The 20580-nt window shown below is 39.1% G+C and overlaps 1 protein-coding gene and 1 long non-coding RNA gene across 2 annotated transcripts in view; one reads left to right on the forward strand and one right to left on the reverse strand.

The window, feature by feature from the left end:
• The window catches only part of LOC139115917 (uncharacterized), a 214437-nt gene that overhangs the window by 71473 nt on the left and 122384 nt on the right, over positions 1-20580 (reverse strand). The window lies entirely within an intron of this gene.
• The window catches only part of LOC139116570 (intermembrane lipid transfer protein VPS13B-like), a 49919-nt gene that overhangs the window by 10393 nt on the left and 18946 nt on the right, over positions 1-20580 (forward strand). The window contains exons 9-30 of the mRNA XM_070679165.1: positions 125-170; positions 511-635; positions 752-930; positions 1580-1714; positions 2150-2329; positions 4160-4351; positions 4830-5005; positions 5554-5791; positions 7191-7408; positions 8072-8447; positions 8632-8746; positions 8866-9792; positions 10608-10722; positions 11710-12472; positions 13034-13171; positions 13950-14540; positions 15341-15630; positions 17083-17227; positions 18084-18268; positions 18931-19127; positions 19658-19860; positions 20424-20560. Of these exons, the coding sequence (XP_070535266.1) occupies positions 125-170; positions 511-635; positions 752-930; positions 1580-1714; positions 2150-2329; positions 4160-4351; positions 4830-5005; positions 5554-5791; positions 7191-7408; positions 8072-8447; positions 8632-8746; positions 8866-9792; positions 10608-10722; positions 11710-12472; positions 13034-13171; positions 13950-14540; positions 15341-15630; positions 17083-17227; positions 18084-18268; positions 18931-19127; positions 19658-19860; positions 20424-20560 (5671 nt within the window). The remainder of the gene's footprint in view (positions 1-124; positions 171-510; positions 636-751; positions 931-1579; positions 1715-2149; positions 2330-4159; positions 4352-4829; positions 5006-5553; positions 5792-7190; positions 7409-8071; positions 8448-8631; positions 8747-8865; positions 9793-10607; positions 10723-11709; positions 12473-13033; positions 13172-13949; positions 14541-15340; positions 15631-17082; positions 17228-18083; positions 18269-18930; positions 19128-19657; positions 19861-20423; positions 20561-20580) is intronic.

The following is a 20580-nucleotide window of genomic DNA, read 5'->3' on the forward strand; positions in this document are numbered from 1 at the left end:
ATTTTATTTTGTGATTGATTATGATTTACGTTTTAGCTGTAAAGTTACGATACTTTGAGTTGTTAATCTTATTATTCATATTCACGGGCATGTAAACAAACCATTACTGTGTATTTGTGGTCAGTCACGTGGTTCAGCTCGACCAATCAAAATGCGACGGGCAGGGCATGGTAATATAATATTCTTTAATTGCTCTGAGGAAAACACTGCATTGGAGCCTTTTCTTCCCTGTGTGCAAGTGTGGGGATCCAACTTTGTCAGGAGAAAGACAGAGTTGTACAAAAATTGAGTCAAATAGGGTGACACACTCAAGTTTGACCTCACGTCTGTACCTTACTGGCAGTTGGGAATGATGCAACTATGCTATTTTGACATGTACCGGTATTCTTTGTTGAGGACACATCTCACTGAGAACAAAGTCACCATTTCTGGTGAAATAATGGTAAATATTTTTGACCACTGATTTAACAGTTCGAAAATTACTTCATCTCTTCTGTATTTACTTCTCAGGTGTTTGGATGTCAGGTTGCCTTGACAACCATTGACCCAGCTGTAGACTCTCCAGTAGTTCTCAATATACTCCCATCATGCAGTGCAGCTGTCTACATGAAAAATATCAAGCTACCAATGTATTGGTAAGTAAAGTATCCAATTATCTTGCTACTTCTAAAGACTCAGTCAATCCACTTGACAAGAAAAAAAAACGCATTTCCTCTTTCATCTGGGATTTTAATAATCTATTTGACAACAGGACAAACCCAGCCTTGGTGAAGTCTGAAAGCTTGGTGGAAATTCCACACCTGGGTGTCAATGCCACCAGAGCACAGTTGTCCCTGCTGCAGGCGATACACCAAAGCTGGCTACAGAGGGCGCCAGATCCCAGCCAGCTGTTGACAAACACTCTGATGGAAGATATTTTCAAGCCATCAGGTAATGCCCCAGTTATCATTGCTCTAGGTTATAAGTGTTGCCTTCATTTTATTTATTTGTTTATTTTTTATTTTATTTTGTATGATTTCTTATGGTGATGTGATCCATGCTAATATTATCACTTGCAACTGGTTTGATATCAAAATATATTGGAATAAATTCCGGTGCTATGATCATCCAAATAATCTACTTTTGTTGTTCATTTATTCATTTGGCACAACTTAAGAAAACTGGGCCACTTTCTCCTTATGGTAGAAATTATGGCTTGTCTGAGGAGTCTTTTATGGTGAATAAACACAACCATTCTACTTGGGATGATGTTGAATTGAACTGCAGTTAGCTTGGGACCAGCATTCTGCAGTTATGTCACTTATATGGAGACACATCATGAGTATCAATGGCATATAGCTTGACAATATTTGCTGAGATTTTCTGACCCTGGTATGTTATTCTGTATCCTAGGATCACATCAATTTTACCAACAGCTGGTATGTCTGCCACACATGTATTGAATTATAGGATTTGCACAAAGGTATGGAGAGCACAGTAGAATTTTTTCTGGCTGTACTGATTCAATATTTGACTGAAATATTATGATATATGACTTAATGATGCATGTATCTCACTTTTTCTTCTTTTTCATTGACAGCCAAGTCCTTTCTGTGTGGTCAGCCAGTGTTGGACTGTGTAATGAACAACCTTGAAGTGAAATACTCTGCGAATTCAATGGTCCAAGCTTCATCTGGCACAGTGGGCTCTGTCATGGTTGCAATACACTCACTAGGTGAGTCAAATAGTTTATTAACCCATAGACACTACACATGTATGGTTGACTGGTCAGTACATCACATGGATAAATATTCAGGCTCTCAAACTTTTAGAGTTCTTTTCTGATCTACCTTTGTGGGGGTTCATTTTAAAGCTCTCTGAGTAAGACATTGTTTCACCGTCTTAGTTTTCGGAAAATCGAAAATTTTATTTTTCCTAATAGAGTTAGCACTGGGATGACAGCCATTTTGAATTTCAAATATCGGTAAATGTCGGAAATTTGTTTCTCTAGTACCAAACTTTGCATAGTGATGCCTGATTTTTTATTTTTTATTTGGTAAGAGTATGGCTGCAAGTTTCATTGAGGAAATTTTGAGCAAAAGTTTAAGTCTTTCACTTTTGAGGCGCATACTACCTTAATTGAATATTTACGTTGGTTTTCTTTCGACAGAGTCTGGCAAAGCTAGCACAACTCCCTTGTTCTATGGTCCTGTGGACACAACTGGAGTTCACTCAACAGACTATTACAAAGTTAAACCAGCTACAGTGTCAGATTCCGGTCACCAAGACTACAGCAATGATCTCATCACTTTCACTGCACAGATACCAAGGGATAGAGATGATATCAACGGTGAGTGATGTGAAAACCCACCCAGGCTTTATCAAAATTTTTGATGTCTGTAAGAAGGGGGAAAAAATAATACCGTAAAATTCCCAATTGAGGCCGCACCTCTAATTGAAGCCGCACCCTGACTTTGAAACATTGTCTTGGCTCATTGTTTGCCCATTTTGGGTTTTTGAATTGTACCATTATAGAAGCCGCACCCCTTCTCTGAGCCCATCATGAAACAATGCATGCTGAAATTCACACCAGCTGGCTGGTTGCCTCACGTCATTGACTTGTGCTAATGATTGACAGGTGTCTTTCTTACAGAAAAAATACCCAATAAAAAGTTCCTTTTTAACACTACTACCATTGTGCATTTTGTCATTGATAGTAACAAAAGTACAAACAATGCCCCATGTATCGGCACGTTTGTGTCTAGGTTTGAACACGGCCGAAGTTTTTGTCAGTGTGGTAAACACCGCCATAGTCAATTACCTGATGCAACAATTTTGAAGCAACGGTGTTTGTGTACAAGTTAAAATAGTTGAGAGATTGAGATACCATGTTTCAAATACGTAGTTTTCATTCAATACCCACGTACCCTTACCGATGCCTGACGTACAACAACACCACCTGCATCATATTGACATAATGAACTGCCTATACTGTACTGAATGACCATGGTGGGTGCATATAAGCTTGTACACGTTCCGTTTTTGATCATGAGAAAATAAAATTTGACCACAAAACAGTTCACAAAAACATGCCAGTAAAGTTACCAAAGGTCATTCACTTGCCTTTATTGCACTATCCGAGTATGAGCCACCGGTTCGGCAACACAAGACAGCTGTAAATCAAGGGGACCCGTCTGCCATGGACGCTTAATTTATGCTAATTTTATGCACGATTTTTTTTCAACACCATTTGATCTTCTATCGCTTTCAAAATCAACCGTACACGTCCAAAGAAATTGATTGTACAATCTCCGAATACAGCAGTGACATTTTTTGTGAAATTTCAGCGTCCAAAAACCCCTAAACTTGAAACAAAGACATCATGCATGCTGGTCAACATGGCCGACCTTAGTGAGACTATTCTATTTAGGGGACGGGGGTCAGCAGGGTCAGAGAATCAAGAAAGTACTGGAAAAACGTGTCATTTTCCTTACGATGCTGTCAAGGGAACTCCAGTTTCCCATTGTTTTAACATCTTTTAATAGTTTCCTTATTATCTAAAAGGAATTTTACCAAGTTTAACGACCAAATACACTCTCCTAACGTTTCTATATTGGAGTTACACTAGGGTAGGGGCTTTTTATGCGGGTAATTTATTCACGCAGAATTCATTGGTACTAATTTGCATAACAATGGTGATTGCCCCTGCAATGCTTGGTGAGCATTGAGAAAAATATCGAAACACAGGAAATGTACGTAATTGAAGCCGCACCGGGACTTCAGTGCGTGATCCCAGGGGTCCCTCAAAAATGTTTCTAATACAAGCCGCGGCTTCAATTGGGAATTTTACGGTAGTAATAATGTAGCCGTTTCATCAGTCTTGCCATTTACTCTTTTGATTGAAGTTTGTTGCTCAAGATTTGTGCAAAAGACTGGCTTTTCTCTTTAAAAATTGACTGAACCAGTCCGATTCCCAATCACAATATGCAGCTAAAAATGAAGGTCGGTAAGGGGATTTGACCGGAATGTTAGCCAATGATAATATCAATCATGATGCTTTGCTTTGCTTTCATAGAGTCTTGGGCCAAGACTGCTTTTGCCTTTGAACTACTCTTTCATTTTTTCACATTGATTTAAAATTATAATATCACAAATGATTCAATTTTCTTTGGTTTATCAGCATGTGGTGTTTCTCTAGTGGATATCAAAGGTACATCCCTCTGTTTGGATCCAATTTTGTACACCTGGTTAACATACCAACCACGTGAGAAGACACCTCCACTGATCACCAAACAGGACAGCTGTGTTACCTTGACGACAGTGACAACAGCGGGATCCAAATCGCAGGAACAGATGCACACTTCATCACAGGGTATGCAAATTTCCCAATCACCATGAAACCTGTCTACTACACACTGGATAACACCTAAACCTACATACTCTGAACTTGCTTGAATTTTCCAAGTCAGATACAAGTTTGGAATTTTCCCCCGTTTTCTTGATCTTAGGTTTATAAAGGTGTCATCAGAAGCATTTGTAAATATTGTATAAAGTAAATATTGCTTTTACCTGAGATAATCTTGTGTGTAATGTAGCATTTATACATTTGTGTTCTGATAAGACACCTCAAATAAAGCATATAATATGAAATAGTTTGGTATTTTTAGGTTACAAAATTGAAATTCTTTTTTTCTGTGATCTGTCAGATAGTGCATGATACAAGGCTTATGAATATTCTCCAGTAGTAATTAAGTCTATTTGCATATTCAAACAATGCTCACAAATATGTTGTGTGTAAATGAGCGCATTTATCTCGGAAATTGAGTATTTTATTTTTGTCTATCAAACAGGTTCCTCCCACTCCGGTAGTTTGAGACTGGCCAAGCAATCAGAAAGCCATTCCTTGTCACAACCGATACAGTCTCCGTCATCTGAAACAACGCAGGATGGAAAGACAGACAAGAAACTAAACATGACAGAGAGTGTTGTTGATTTGTGGACTGTCGTCAAGCTACTCTCAGTACAGGTAATAATTTCATGGGATATTTTATGAAATCAGAGTATATAAGAAGTGTGTATCTAGCTGTTGATATATCTAGATGTTGATACATGATAAAGTACCTGTTTGTTTGCTGACTTACAAGTAAACAACAGATAACTATGGTCATCACAGAAACAGTATTTCTTTCTGGTGATACTGTTAATCCCTTGAGTGCCAAAGTCAATATTTTTCGCCTTTATAAAAAATAGTGCAGACAATTTTTTTCAGTTCCGTAAATTTTTTATCAAAAACTACAGCCAGTGAAAAGTTATGTCCATTTGGTCCAAAATTATCAAAATAATTGTGGAAAATTTCATAAAAATTGGTAAACTGTTGCACAAAAATTTTGGTCGGAAAAATCACAGCACTCAAAGGGCCTGACTCAATAACAATAACATGGAACAAAAGCTGAGACAAAAATAAAATGTGAAATCATTGTTTGTGTGGAGCTGTATTGAATCATAATACTGACACAGCAAAATTTGTTCAATTTTCCGTAAATTTTCAAAACCAAATTTGTGTTTAATTGACAGGTTGAAATCCAATGTTGCAGCATCTATCTTCCATCCACACACATGCATTTCAACACGGAAATCCACCGGCACAACATCCCCCAGGCATTCCAGGCTGCCATGCAGAGTCCGGACACCAACCTACCCCGGACAGTTGTTGTTTGTCTTCCAACAATGAAAGTCGTCAGTGCCGGACACAAGGCCATGTCACCACTGCAAGAGATCCCCCTGGATAGAATGGATGTGCCCGTAGAAACAGGCAAGTCACAGGGAACAACCTTAGTCACTCCTGTATTCATAAACTACTTACTTAGGGGCAACATCAAAAGTTCAATATAATAAATCTAACTTAATTGCTTAAGTTTAGCCTCAGACCCCCCCACCCCCCTTCTAACTTAACTGACCTAAAATTGAAAAATATTGCGGACTCATTCCCTGTACTAATTCTTTCAAACGACGTACCAATGTACCAATGAATTAAATAAAAATTGAAAACCATTATAAAGTAACAAAAATACGGGTGACTGGATCGGTTTTAGCGTACAAAAAACAGCCTTGAAATCGTAAAATTTGCCAAAAAGACGTTAAATCGTTTTTGACTGCACAGAAATTAATTTGGCCAAACCCCCCCACCCCCAAACTTAAGCAATTAAGTTTTTTTTCAAACATCGATCTTTTGACGTCGCCCCTTACGGTACAAAGATTAAGAATGGCCTACGCTTTCTTTATGTCATTGTCCGCTGACTTGAGCTTGTTTCGTTTTATTATAATAGAAATTTTTATTCATACCACGATCACTTTACAGATTTTCTATTGCTAGTGATCTTGGTGATTCATGCAATATTTATATCCTTCTCTGTTCTATGTGATTGAACTGTGTTTTGTTTGCTAGTCTAGCAAAATTATTGTGTTTGCTGGTTTTGTAAATCTTCAATTTCAATTGACTGCTATTTTCTTTATTCATCATTCATTGGCCAAGCACTTTTCTTTTCAATAAGAAAATTCGACATGTATATTCTGTAAAGGAATGAAAAAGGTTAAACTGAGAAACAACAGCAGGCAGCATTGATATTTTGAAATAAATGAGATGTGTGCTGTAATTATTATATCCTTAGTTTAAGGAGGCATCATGGGCCAGTGGCTAGAGCAGTGGACTCACGATCAAAGGATGGTGAGTTCGAGCCCCGGCATGGCTATGGTGTTGTGTCCTTGGGCAAGGCACTTTATTCCTCATTGCTTCTCCCCACCCAGGAGTGATGGGTACCTGGTAGGACAGTGGTTGCAATGTGTGTGTTTAGCTCTGCTGCGCTTATTGGCTGCACATGTGAGCTTTAGTTGCTCCCCAGGAAGTTGAGTGGTATCAAATTAGGTCCGATGACCAGGGGTAATAATAATTGTAAAGCGCCTTGAGCACATGTACTTGTGGATATGTGCGCTATATAAGAACCCAATATTATTATTATAAGTATTTGTGAACATATACCCTCTTTTCCTCCCTTCTTCTAATGGGGGAGGGAGGGTGCTGTTTACTGAAATGGCGTTCATGCATTTTGTATGGTCTCAATTCTGGTATCAACTCCGTTGATAATAATTAATGACACTTGTATTTCAAGTCTACTTATCCTGTTCCTCTTTGAATATCAATGTATTATTGACAGTTGGAGACAAGCTGCCTTGGTCCACCAGCTTCACAAACTTCAGCTGCTACACACTGCTGGACTCCCAGAGGGTGTACTACCTGGTTAAACCAATGGCAGTGACCTCAACTGTGGCTGTTAGCACTGTTGGCAGCTCTCCCTCCAGTGGTAAAACGTCACTTGGTCTGTGTGTTCACGCTGACATGCAAGCTGTGGTACTGAACTGTTCCAACAAACAGGTATAACAAATCTTCAAGTTCAATACCTTCAATTAGTATTTTTAGCTCATATTTGGTATGTATATAAATACCAAAAAGAGCTTATATGGTGAGTCGGTGGCATCTGTATGTATGTATGTATGTATGTATGTATGTATGTATGTCCATCACGCGCAAAAGCTCCCAAACCACCCCACCTACCATCCCAGTATTTGGTGTATAGGTAGACCAAGGGGTTGAGATGTGACGTTGTACAAATGAACATGTCAGTGTCAAAAATATGCAAATGAGGTAAGAAAAAGGGGAAATCCTGCAAATGTGCGGGAGTGGTGGCATTAACTGAAACAGCCCACACATCTGAGTTGGAGATTCTGTAATCTTCAACCTATTTGTATGCAGTGTACCTATTATATGTAGAGTGGTGGCATTGACTGAAACAGGCTACTCCACTGACCTTGAGTCATTTCCTGTCATTGTTCATGAACTGATACATATTGGCAAACCATGAAGGACTGTGTTGAAACATTCCTCTGCTAAGCCTGTTCCTAAAGTTGACCTCCAGTACCTAAAGTTTCAGACCTTATTCACTTTTGTCATTCTTGTTTGATTTTGATACCATTTACAAATACGGACTGTTTTTATATCCAGTTGAACAACATCAAATTTCCATTTTCTGTGATCTAGGTAAACTTGCTACACGAGCTAGCCACAATCGCACTTTCTACAATAAAAGCATTGACTTGGAAACAGAAGACAGAGCCCCCAACCAATGCAAGCACCGTTCCAAAGCCAGACATTGCCAAGACAACTGCCAAGGGCAAACGCAAGACTACCCAGAGTGCAACCTCTTCCAGTGCTGTAGAAGCTGACCCTGCTGCTGGTACAGGTTTCTCCACAGGAGAGACTGGGACGTCTACAGGCCTGCAAACTGAGTCTTTGGAAGAGGATGCAGGTGGAAACTCCGGTCAGCCTGTAACCAAGGTGTCACTATGGTTACAATGGACGGTGCCTAAGCTGTCAGTGAATCTCTATGGAACGGATCCTGAAAATCAAAAAAGAGGTAATTAAGCTATATGCAATATTTTGATATAATGTGCAACATGTAACACATGTTAGGTGAGCACTGTATGTTATGATTTTATTCCACCGGTTATCTGCAATTATTATAAGTAATTCAGAAATGATATTTACTCACAGCCAAAAATGCCATTTATTATGATAATCTCAACATAATTCTCTTACAGAAATAAAAGTCACTTCTGAGCTAGAAGATCTGAGCACCTCTATCGATGTACAAGACATTTATTCCAAAGTCAAGTGTAAGGTCGGAGCAGTCAATGTGAACCACTACAATAGAAGGTAAGGCCGTCAGTGTTTGCACAAAATTAGCTTTCAAGTTGAAATCAGTTGTTAATATCAGTATTTTTCTATTTCCATCATTTTCCATCAAGCAAAGCTTTACCATTTTCCATTTTCAGTGGTCAAAGTGGCTGGCAAGCAGGTATATTCAATGGAATAATTCTCTCGTGCACCGAGAAAATCAGCACCAACACTGGAGTAATTAAGCAACCAACAGTGGACACCGAACAAACTGGTCTGTTCAAGAGTCCCTTTGCAACAACACCGCTCAAGTCACAGGACAGTACGGGATTTCTCTCGGTGACGTTCACGAGGGCCCTGGCAAAGAGCGTGCGCCAGAAAATGTTCGGAGCAAAATCAGAGAGTGGGCGAGCTCTGAGGACCAAGCCAAGGAACTGTGTTAATGAAATCTGTCTCAATATGCAGCCGTATGATGTGGTGTTGTGGTGCCCTGTAATCAGTGCTGTGATGCACGTCTTTGCCATTGAAAAACATAGCGAACTTGGAGGGCAGGGTGAGGAGGTTAGCAAAGGTCAAAGTATCAAAGGTCAGAGAGCAGAGGTCACAATCGGCACTCTGCAGAGTGAATCAAGTGTCAGCAAGAAGCTTAAACCAAGGAAGAAGAAGACTGCAGAGCTGACGTCTTCCAGGAATTTGCCCCTTCTTTATTTGAACATGTGTGAATTCCGGCTGTTTGTTCCGTGTGGGAAATCCAAACCTGAACCAAAATGCAACTTTGATACTTTCTTAGTGCAAGTGAATGCCATCAACATCACACCACATGCTGATAACCCGCTGTCCAGGCTGGTCCTGAAGAAGGACATCTACAGGCATGCAGTGCATGCTGGGATCCTGCAGCAGCCTGGCTCCGAGGTGGAAGATAGGCAGTACCAGTTGGATGTGAGTGGGTTGAGCCTTTGCACAGTATCATGGGAGGAACTGATCAGCAGTGAACGAGGTAAAGGTTTTGTGACACATGGATCTCTTGTGGATGAGTTGACAATGGGACAGAATCCTGCATTGGAATGGAACACAGCTGTGGCTAGGTAAGGTTAGGTGTTGTTAAGATTTGAGCTGTTTACGTCAGATTCTATATGCAGATATGAGTTGGTGCATTTATATCTATGAAAGGTTTTGACGTTTCTTAGATTTGAGCCAATACGTTAACAATTATAAAAAGTTTGAATGTGTCCTAGATTTGAGCTTGTGCATTTACATGGATAGTTTAAATGTTTACAACTAGGAATATTTGTGATGTTTACAACTATGAACAGTTTGGATGTTATATCTGAGCAAGTACACTCAGAATCACAACTATGGACATGCTATAGTTAGACTCCAAGGCAACTATAATAGTACAAAGCAATATCTATATACAGTCCTTCAAAAAGTAAATCTTCAATTTGAATGTTTTGGCAAATGATGCTGGGTGAACTGCAAATGCCAAAATGCTAGAAAATATGGATCATAAAATATACGGATAAAGAGATAATGCAAATTGCTGTCTGTGAGGTGTCTTTCAATTGGCTCATGTGTATCTTTGTAGATTCACTCTTCAGGCCAGCAGTTGCAAAATGCGTGTTATCTTGTTGAGTTATATTTGATTCAAGCAATCTAGTGAGAATACACTGTGTGAATGAACCTTGGCACGCCTGAAGAACACTTTGCAACATGCTCCTTATGGAGAAAATCAGTACTTGCCTAGGGGTGCTTTTCATGGTGAAATATATGTTTAATTGTACTACTGCTATTAGCTCTAGTACTGTATCCTTCAGTCTTGCCATAAAGTCAGACTCTAATACAGTATACAGAAACCCAACAAATGCTGTACTTTATAAACATGGCCTGTCTTTGATTGCAGGAAGAGTCCTCAAGGAATTCATCTAAGGCCAATAGTTCTGGGTTTTGATATCCGAACTGTCGTTGCCCCCGCTGTTGTCTGTGACAAACCAACTCCAGATGGCAGTAGTACAGAGGTAAGGAACTTGTAACCGATACTTGATCAGCCTTTCATTTCCAAAATGTCAACCACTGGTTACAGGTGAACTACCCAGCGCACTTGTTGTTCTTTCAATATACTTCAAGAAATATCATTAGGAGCTACTGGTTCTCTTTGAAGGTTCACCAATATGTTCTGCACAAGTGGCAGCTCATTGGTAACTTTTTCAGTCAAATATAGGAAACGTCTTCAATTTAGTGAAAAGACGTTGATGTTTCCCGCCATGATGGAAAATTTACAATTTTGATCTTCGATTTTGTGACATTTTGCAAACAAATATGCCGATATGCATTAGCTATCAGGCTATGTTTCACATTTTTTTTTCTGACAATTTCACAAATCCTGTGCATTGCACACATACGTAGTCCTCTGATTATTTACCCTTTCACCACCATGGTTTGGCCCAAACCTATTGTCATCAATGATGATTGTGGACCTGTTTACAGGGAACTGGGGGTGAACAGGTTAATATTTTGTACCAGGGGTAAACTTGCAGTGTGTTGTCTAAGCTAAACTGACATGTCACTGACTGAACAATTATTTCTTCGATGCGAGGACATTTTACGTATTATATGTACTTGTACAGGGTTGGTGCACAGAAATTCCTAAATTAACTCCAAGAGTTCAAAAATGCCAACAGAGGGCTCCCTGCTGCCCATAGTCTTTTAACAGTTGAATTTTGCCTGAAGCGTATTGTGTTTTATGGCAAAGTTGGACTCACACAGGGAAATGTTGAGTACCAGTGTAGTGTTCACAAATGTATCAAAGTAAGATCGCCACAAATGGTAAGCTATGAGATGGGAACATTCCTGTGTCTGGAATGGTCCAGTTGGTTATGTTGATGAAAACCCATGCACAAGACAAACTGAAAATCTTTGCACTGAAAGACTGGTATTTCACATAACTCTTTAAGTTTACTGGTGCATTTCTGATATTCTTGCTGGTATTGTTTATCTGCACACAGACTATCACAGTATGCGGACATTCCTTGGAAGTGAACCTGACAAGTGACATGGAGGTTTACCTCAGCACGGATCAGGTCCATCTGGCTCAGGCAGTCCTCAAGACGAACGTTGGAACGCTGATGAAATCAACCAAACAAGAGCAAACAGCAAGGAGTGATACAGGACAGGAGACAAGAAGTAGGGTGAGTGAGGAGGGAAGACTGTCCCAGGTTGAAGACAGCGGTCTGGGCAGTGAGAGTTCAACTGTGTTGCGAATGCCTGTAAATAGCAATAGGCGGGGTAAACAGCTGGTACCACAGATGGCGACAGTCCACGAGAGACCTCGCAGTAACAGGTCTGTTGCCTTCACACCGTTTGACGTACTGCTGACTGCTGGGAAATTATCAGTTATGTTGTACTCTGTGGAGGATATGGGAAGTGATGCAAAGCATGATGGTAGCCCACCAAGCGAGGCGAGGATGAAGAAAGTAAGTGGTGATGAGGGTGTTAAGGCAAGCAGGCCACCTGACTTGAAACTCTCAGTGACCCCTAACACTAGGGTTCATATTCCGAGGACAAGATCTCCAATTCCAGGGGAAAACCCTCGGAGAGAAAGGACAAGTTCAAGTGGGGATGATTGTGGGCAGGTGTTAAATCCGTTTCTGTACACAGTGTTCATGCAGCCCCATACTATTGTATCCATGGAGACACAACAACAGAGGGTTGAGATGTCCTGTTATGACATCACTGTCAAAGGGAGATCTGCCAATTATGAAAACAAAGGTGAGTTTTTGCTGAAGACACTTCCGTAAATATCAAGAAGTATTGCATGTAATGATTGCAGCACAGAATGTCATTATTGCCTTAAATATGATGAGTGATTAATAATTCTGAATTTGAAAAAAAACTACTTTCTGAGGGTATTAAATGATTTCAGAAATGTACATTTCTCATTTCTTTTCTGACACTTTCTGGTAAAAGTTTTATGTTTATCAATATGATACTTCTTAATACATGCTACTGGTTTGTGGGAAACGAAGGAGAGGCAGGGTAACAAAAGACATGAAGGAATCGTGATCTAGACTTGTAATTGCACATCTTCCGTTATCATAACAATATCAAACAAAATGTTTTCAGAGTACATTTCGTTCGTGGACAATAAATTCTGCAACCAGTATTTTTCTTGTTGTCAATAGACATTTGGCAAATATGAATGACTCGGCATGGTATGTAATTATAATGCCAAACATGAGCCGGTCCATATATCCCAAGGTATTGTGAAGTGGTATGAACTACATAGTCATTCATAAACATACCGTGTTCCGTGTTTTTCTCTGGTGACAGATATCACCAAAGTGCTTCCAGAACCCACAGACTATGGCATGGATTGGTTGGAAACATGCCATGGTGAACCAGATGCAAAGACAGGGATCCTACCGTCCCTCTACACTCTCACCATCAGAGATTTCATGTTCAAACCAGGTAATCTATCTACAAATAAATATTTTCCACAAAATCAAACAAATTCAAATGTCCAAGTTATGCATGACACATACTTTTGTTAATTTATGAATATTTCATATCAAAAGCTACTTCATAGTTTGGGATGCTACTACATAGTATGGTATGTGTCTTATTTTGTGAGCAGATCTAATGGTTCGAGGTTATGAAACACCAGGTTTTACTTTGACCATACATGCTAGAGGAGCTTGTTAAGAAAATGCAACATCATTCAGAGCAAACATGGAGCGTTAGTGTGTAACCGCTAAAGGAACGATTATTGATTATGACTGTTAATTGGGTTTTGGATGAACTGCTGTTGAGTTTGTAGAGTATCATGTTAGTCTGTTCTGTAGGATTTTATGGCATTGTCATTACTGTTGGTTTATTAGGCACAAAAAAATCGTTTTTCCGTCATTGCGCTCATTTCACGTTTCAGAACCTGAGCGTCATGGCTTTTTTGGGGGTGTACTCATCAGGACAGCTATCCTTGATATCCCTGTTTGCATGTCCAAAAATGCTAAAAATAAAGTGGAAGTATTATGCATTAAGTGATAAAAGACAATAGCTGTTGAATCAATGGTGCCAAACCAGCATTGTTAGAAATAAAAAAAGAGAAAGACAACCGCATCTCCGCATCACTTTTGCTGAATGTCAAGGACCAGAAACAAGTAGTATATTTTGGAGTGACAGATAACAGTGCTCTCAAGTTGTTAATGTATAATTTGAAGAAAAACTTTTGATTCTTGATATCCAACAGCTGACATTAAACTGAACATTGGAAGACCCCTGAAGTTGAATTTGAGCATCACCAAATTGCAGGAAGTGATGGAATTCATCAAGGAGTTGTCACCTCCAAAAGTAACAGAAGTCAAAGCCAAGTTATCACCAATGAAAGAAAGACCTCCAGAGAAAGGAGAAATATCAAGTAATGGAAGCAGTGGGTTCATTGATATGGCGCCCTCACAGTCCACCAGTGAAGAAGGTTGCGATATGGCACCCTCACAGAATGCAACTGGAGAACCAGCAGATGTAGCACCACCACAGTCAACAGTGGGAGTGGAGGAGTCCTCCCATCCAGGAGTGTTTCCAATTATTATTCCAATGCCGAGTGCAGGTGATGCAATTGAAATCAGCTCCACTAAAGGAAAAGGAAGTACAAACGATAGCCCCAGACCAACGGATTCTATGAACACTGTTGCAATGGTGCTGACCCACTTAGACAAAGTTTCTTTCCGCATGTGTGAATTTGTGATTGTTGCCGCCACAGTCCCTGACCCCTCATTACCTCATGTGACGTTCTCCCTGGGTGGCATTGCCAGTGATATGGAAGTCAGGACGAGACCCAATGGTAAGACAGTTTCACTGATCGATCAGCAGTACATCAGCAGTACTTCTTCTAATGTCAGTACTTGAAGGGACGATAACTAAATTTTTAGTGCAAGATTTTCAATAGTTTTGTTCTCCATGTCCCTGAAGTTTGTTGAAATACAAAAGTTTCGGCCTTACCAACACAGTGCACAATATCGACAAATGAATTTTAGTCTGGACCAAAAATCAATCATCAACAATAACATTCGACGTGACGCACTTACAGGCAGTTTTGACAATTTTAACACTGAGCACTTCAACAAAATTTTGGGAAAAGGACAGAAACCTTTATTTCATAGACAGGTAAAAAATTATTGAAAAAGCATAAAAGTCACAGCTACTGGAGCTTTAAGGATATAATGATGTCAATCTTCCAAAAGTCTTTCATTGATTTACATATAATACATACATGTATGTACATATACACTAGTACATGTAGTTGTAAGATTCTTATTGCTCTCTTAATATGATTATTGTCATGCGACATGTGATATATACATACATACAGATAATCCAAACCCTTTGTATGGTAACATGTTAGTAATCAGTTGTAAAGAACTGTTGTTTTTGTCTTCAAATATGAAAACATTACAGCAGATATCTTACCAATTTATTTGTCAGGACATTGTCTGTGCTCACCCCAGTTCCCTGTAAACAGGTCCACAATCGCCTTTGATAACAATTGGTTTGGGCCAAACCACAGTGGTGAAAGGGTAACAATGCCTAGACATTGAAGGGTCAATCAAGGCTGTAGAAATCAGTGAGATTCTCTCGTTGCAGGTCTGATCAGAGAAGTGTACATGGCACTGACTTTGAAAGATGCCATGGTGAAGACATCCCTGGAACACAAGACACGGCCTCTCTTTGGCCCAGTTACCACGGTGATTGTGGCAAATGCTGATTGGTGTAACCACAGCGGCACCGGTCAGTTACCAGACCTCCCACAGATCAGCATGAACATTGAGTGTGGTTTGATACAGTTACATCTTGGACAGGGACACTTGAACTGCTTGGAGTTGATGGCAGAACATGTCAAGAATCATTTGAAAGATACTGAGAGAATGATGCATGTAAGTTCAAGGACAGAAGCTGTAACTTCTGATACTACTTTCTTTACAGTTTGTTGTAGAATTATTTCTTATTCTTCTCCCAATAGTATGTTGAAGTACAAAATATTAACCCTTTGAGCACCAAAGTTAATTTCTGTAACCTTTATATAATAAGTATACCCAATTCAATTTTTTCAGATTTTTTGCAAAATTTTGATAAAAAACTGTAGCAAACAATATGTAATGTTTATTTGGTAAAAAAAAATGACTGAAAATTAATAAAAATTCGTGAAATGTTGCACTAAAATTTTGGTTGGAAAAATTACAGCACTCAAAGGGTTAAGCTTGTCCACACCATGCAATTTGACAGAGCGCAATGTAAGTATTGTTGACAAATGAATAGGGCTGTTCACAGTTTACGTCACTGTTCTCTCATTAATATGCAAAAATAAATATTTGTCCGCATTTTTAGATTACGCTTTTGAAAATTACGCATGCAAGAACGACGAAAATACATCTCAGTGGGCGACTGCTAGTGTAACAGTGAATACTAAAAAACATATTCACGACTCAGAGTACAAGCTGCAAAAACAGCCACGCATGCAACATTGATAAAATTTGTCCGCATTTCAAGCTGCGTGTCCGATGTCGCGCGCGTACAGCTATATTTAGTAACAGACCTGTAACCGTGAACAGCGCTATTCTAGACTGCAATTGAATTCAGTTGTCAACAGTAACTTTTTACATCACATTGCAAGTTGAACATCAGGCATTTCAAAATGAATCTGAAACGTTATTCTACGGACAAGATAAATGCAATGGAAAGTATGTCAAAAGTTACAGGTAATGAACATGGTATTTCATTGTGTGAAGTGAATACTATCATAGAACAACCTCCCTCATCAGTGTACTAGAATCGTGTGCAGGTAGATCTGTTTATGGGGTGGGAAGTAAACAGGTACGCTAGAAAATCATATAACCACCGACATAATCCTATCCAAGTTCATTCAATCCTATCTGAGTTGATTTGGTCGCTACAATACTTGCAAATTATTCAGACCACTTTTAGATTCATTTCAATATTCTACACAATTTCTGACTTGTGAACACTAGTATGCCAGTGTGTTCAGTGCCCTGTCAACAGGTCTAAAAAACCACCAGGATACCAATATTATCAGTCCAAGCCATGGTGGTGAAAAATGTTCCGATCTCCTAACTCCATGAGCCAGTCATGTTTTCCATGGAATTCCCCCAAGTCAATACAGTACACATTTTGAGTCAAAGACAATTTTCGTGAGTCATGTCATGTTTGTTATAAGAAGGTGCACAGGTAAAGTCATTCTGAAATGGAAATACACAATTACCTACATTTACATGCTAAGCTGCCAGTAACATAACATACATCAGTGCAATGAATGTACATAAATGAATCTTGGTCAAGAAGTAACAAAATGTTTTTACATATTTGATCAGAAGAAGGACAAGACACACAGAAGACCCAGTGGCCAGGAAATCAACTTGAAAAGTTCAATTTTGGAGACAATGCCAGTGAAAGATGAAATCCTTGTGACGACAGATGATCTTAGAGTCGGTACATTTCAGTACATCAATGATAAAGGTGAGAATCCCAAACATGATATGATCAAAATATCGGAGCAAATCTTTATTTTGTAAGATTTTCTTGTTCCTGTCTCATATATCAATGACCATTTCATGCACCCATTAGACGGCTAAGGACACTGCCTCTATTCAAAGTACTACCTGCAAAATCATTATAATAGAGCAAACTTTTTATAATTGGACTATGGCAGCGTATATTGGCATGCATGCAAATATTGCCTGCCTCAGTGTCTTTTACAAACTTTTGATTTTAAATACGTTTGTTTTTATAGCTAACTCTTACATTGTTCTGTCTGTTACGTGTTATATTTATTATGTGTTTTGTAATTATGTCTGAGTCTGTGTCAGACCCTGTGCGTCTCGACTCGTCAAGTAAATGAATAAATAAATCAAATTCAAAGAGACTTTTGAAAAAGATAAAGGTATAAATTTTAGCAATTCTTGCCAAAGATAAATGCATCATGTGGCATGTCTGTGAAATCCTGTTTACGCCATGACAAGAGTATCTTTCAAAAGAAGGGAAGGTTTAGTCATTTTATGACAGTTTCATTACTTTCATCTGTGTTTCAAAACCATCCAGCCAGGTTGAAGTTCAATTTCTGCTCAAATTGGTATACTCTAGTGGCAGTTGGGATAAATGCTGTTTTACCTGTTCACCCCTAATTCCCTGTAAACAGTTCCACAACCACCATTGATAACAATGGGTTCGGACCAAACCATGGTGGTGAGAGGGTTAAAAAGCAGAGAGCCCTCAAACCATGCAAAATCCGTGTTGTTTCCCGCAATCAAACAGAGACAGTGACTAATCACTAGCATATTCTTCTAAACCATTTGATGTTATGTTCTATCCATAGATGGTCTGAATCTTCAGCCCAAACCCAATGAGATTGTCTTCTGTAGCAGTGCTCCGGACAGCTACGGGACTATGACGTGGTGTTACGATGAACCCAGGGTCTTGACATACGTAGCTGTCAACCCTGTACCCTTCACTACCTCGGTGGGCACTGATGTCAGGAAATCTGGTGAAGATACAAAACAGGTAACTCTAACGTTCCAGGATAGTCACCAAATCGTTATTTTATCCACTAACACTAGCCCCAACTTGTAGAATGGAACTGTCCAGACGATGGATGTCATGGGGTAACTATTCTGCTGATGCCAACTTACATAATACTGCCATGACCACACAGATGTATGAATACATCATGTATTGCAGAGCAAAGAGTGCCTTACTAACATGTTGAAATGGCATATATTGTAATAAATGTGAAAAAAAAAGTTGTTTTTGAACTTCCAGCATGGTTGATTTCTTCAACTCAAACAATAGAAATGTTGGCAAGTTGAACGCTAAGCAACTTTGTCTTACAAACAGAACAGAAATTTAATGGAAAATACATTAAAAGTTACAGCGAATTGAGCTTTAAAGGCACCCTTTCCAATCCCTGGTTCTTGCAGCAGTGGAGGTGTGAAGTGTTTGTAAACACTTTTGTCAACCATTTGTTCTCAATTAGACTTTTATCAAATGAGTAAATATCCCATTAGATAAATCTGATAATGAAGAAGGGCATTCAAATGTACTCTCATAGTCACACTCTTCTTGCTATACATATAAACAGCGCATATTTTCTGTTGTCATATTTTTCCATGAAGATTTCATATTCAATAAACTCTAATGATTTAATATTGTTGTACCTTCCCAAGATACCTTGCACCCTGGAATACTGGGACAACCTGAAGAAGTCTTTCATGGTGTATCGAGATCTCTACATCTCTGAAAGCTACTCCTATGAGGTGGATCTGCCAGATGTGAAGGAGTCTTCAACAGCCAATCAGATCGTTGCTGCTCATGTGTGGAGGGTGGTGTTGAATGCTGGGAACCGGTACCAAGAGGATGATGGGTAAGTGGCACAACGGAACAGGGTAAAGCATACGATGGAAATTTTTAGAAGGTAAAGAAAAAATATTGATTAGGCGCCATATTTTATAATTGTGACTATTTTGTGATGATTCTGTTAAAATGATAAAAAACGGATCGTAATATCAATAATGGCTTGAAAAATGAGAAATGAAATTTTTCCTGAAGGTTAATAAGGAGATGATTGAACTTTGTAGCGAACATGTCACAGGATCATTTGACATGACAAAATGATTCAATTTAATGAAAATTTATGAGAAGATGGAAATATTCAAGAAGTCATCACGTCCCAAATATTCTACATAATGTAGCTGTATTTTATTCAATGCAAGAATGTCTTGAAAATTGGTAGCAAATACAAATGACAGTGTAAATAGGTGTTAATGGTCCTATCTCGGCTGTTTATTAGTGTATCTGTGAATGGTACCAATTTGGAAAGTTATAAGCTTCAGATATGACAAAAATGGCAAAATACTTAAAACAAATAATGTTACTTTCCGTCATTGGATCCAGAGTTGATGATGATGATGACGAGGAAGATGATTCTTCAGAACTAGTATCCAGCAGTGAAGCGCCGATATCACCGATGGCATTGGCGGCGTGTATGAGAGTAGATTCCTGCTTTGCTGCGAAGTTTGTCCCAGCATTGTCAGCGACCGTGAACTTCAACCTGATCCAAGTCAGACTCAGCAATCATCTACAGTGTACTGGACAAGGTCAGTGGACTCTGTGATCAAATCAACCCTTGCACCACCCTACCCCTGTATAGAGAGGTCCAACTTTGCTATGGAAAACAATAACATTGGGACGGACCATTGTCTTTAGAGGGTTGAAGCTGCATTTGCTGTAACTGTTGATGTATTTTCCATTATTCTTGTTCTGTGTGTGAAATATATTTCCGTTTTTCACTGATGAAAAATGTCAAAATGACAAGCCTTCAACCTATCAACACAGCCTGTATTCAATGTTATTGTTGACAACTAGACTAGAATTCATTGGTCAACTATAAAATCCCATATATGTAATGCATTGTGTAGATATGGCTAATTTTTTGTGATTTAACATACTCATTGGAGAGAAATCAGAAATGTTGTTTTCTGGAACAGAAGTAATGAAAATATCAACAAATTTTATAGCTATTGTCCTGCATCAATGATATAGTATAATGAATAAAGTAATACGAACACCAATATCAATACTCTCTACTCTGCAACTACTTCAAGTTTCATGAATACAAATTCATCCTTTATCATTTGTTTGGTGCATCATGTCGTTTCAGCTCAGCCCAAGAAACTGCTGCCATTCAACTTTGATCGCTCAGCACCCACTGATCAAGAGGTCATGACCTTGACCCTGGAAGGATCTACTCTCTTCTTGACCTCGTGGCAAGGAGTCAATTCAAGGACCAATGTCCAGGTGAGAATTCTCAGGTTGTT

This window comes from Ptychodera flava, chromosome 17, assembly GCF_041260155.1.
Source record: "Ptychodera flava strain L36383 chromosome 17, AS_Pfla_20210202, whole genome shotgun sequence".
In the NCBI taxonomy this organism is placed as follows: domain Eukaryota; kingdom Metazoa; phylum Hemichordata; class Enteropneusta; family Ptychoderidae; genus Ptychodera; species Ptychodera flava.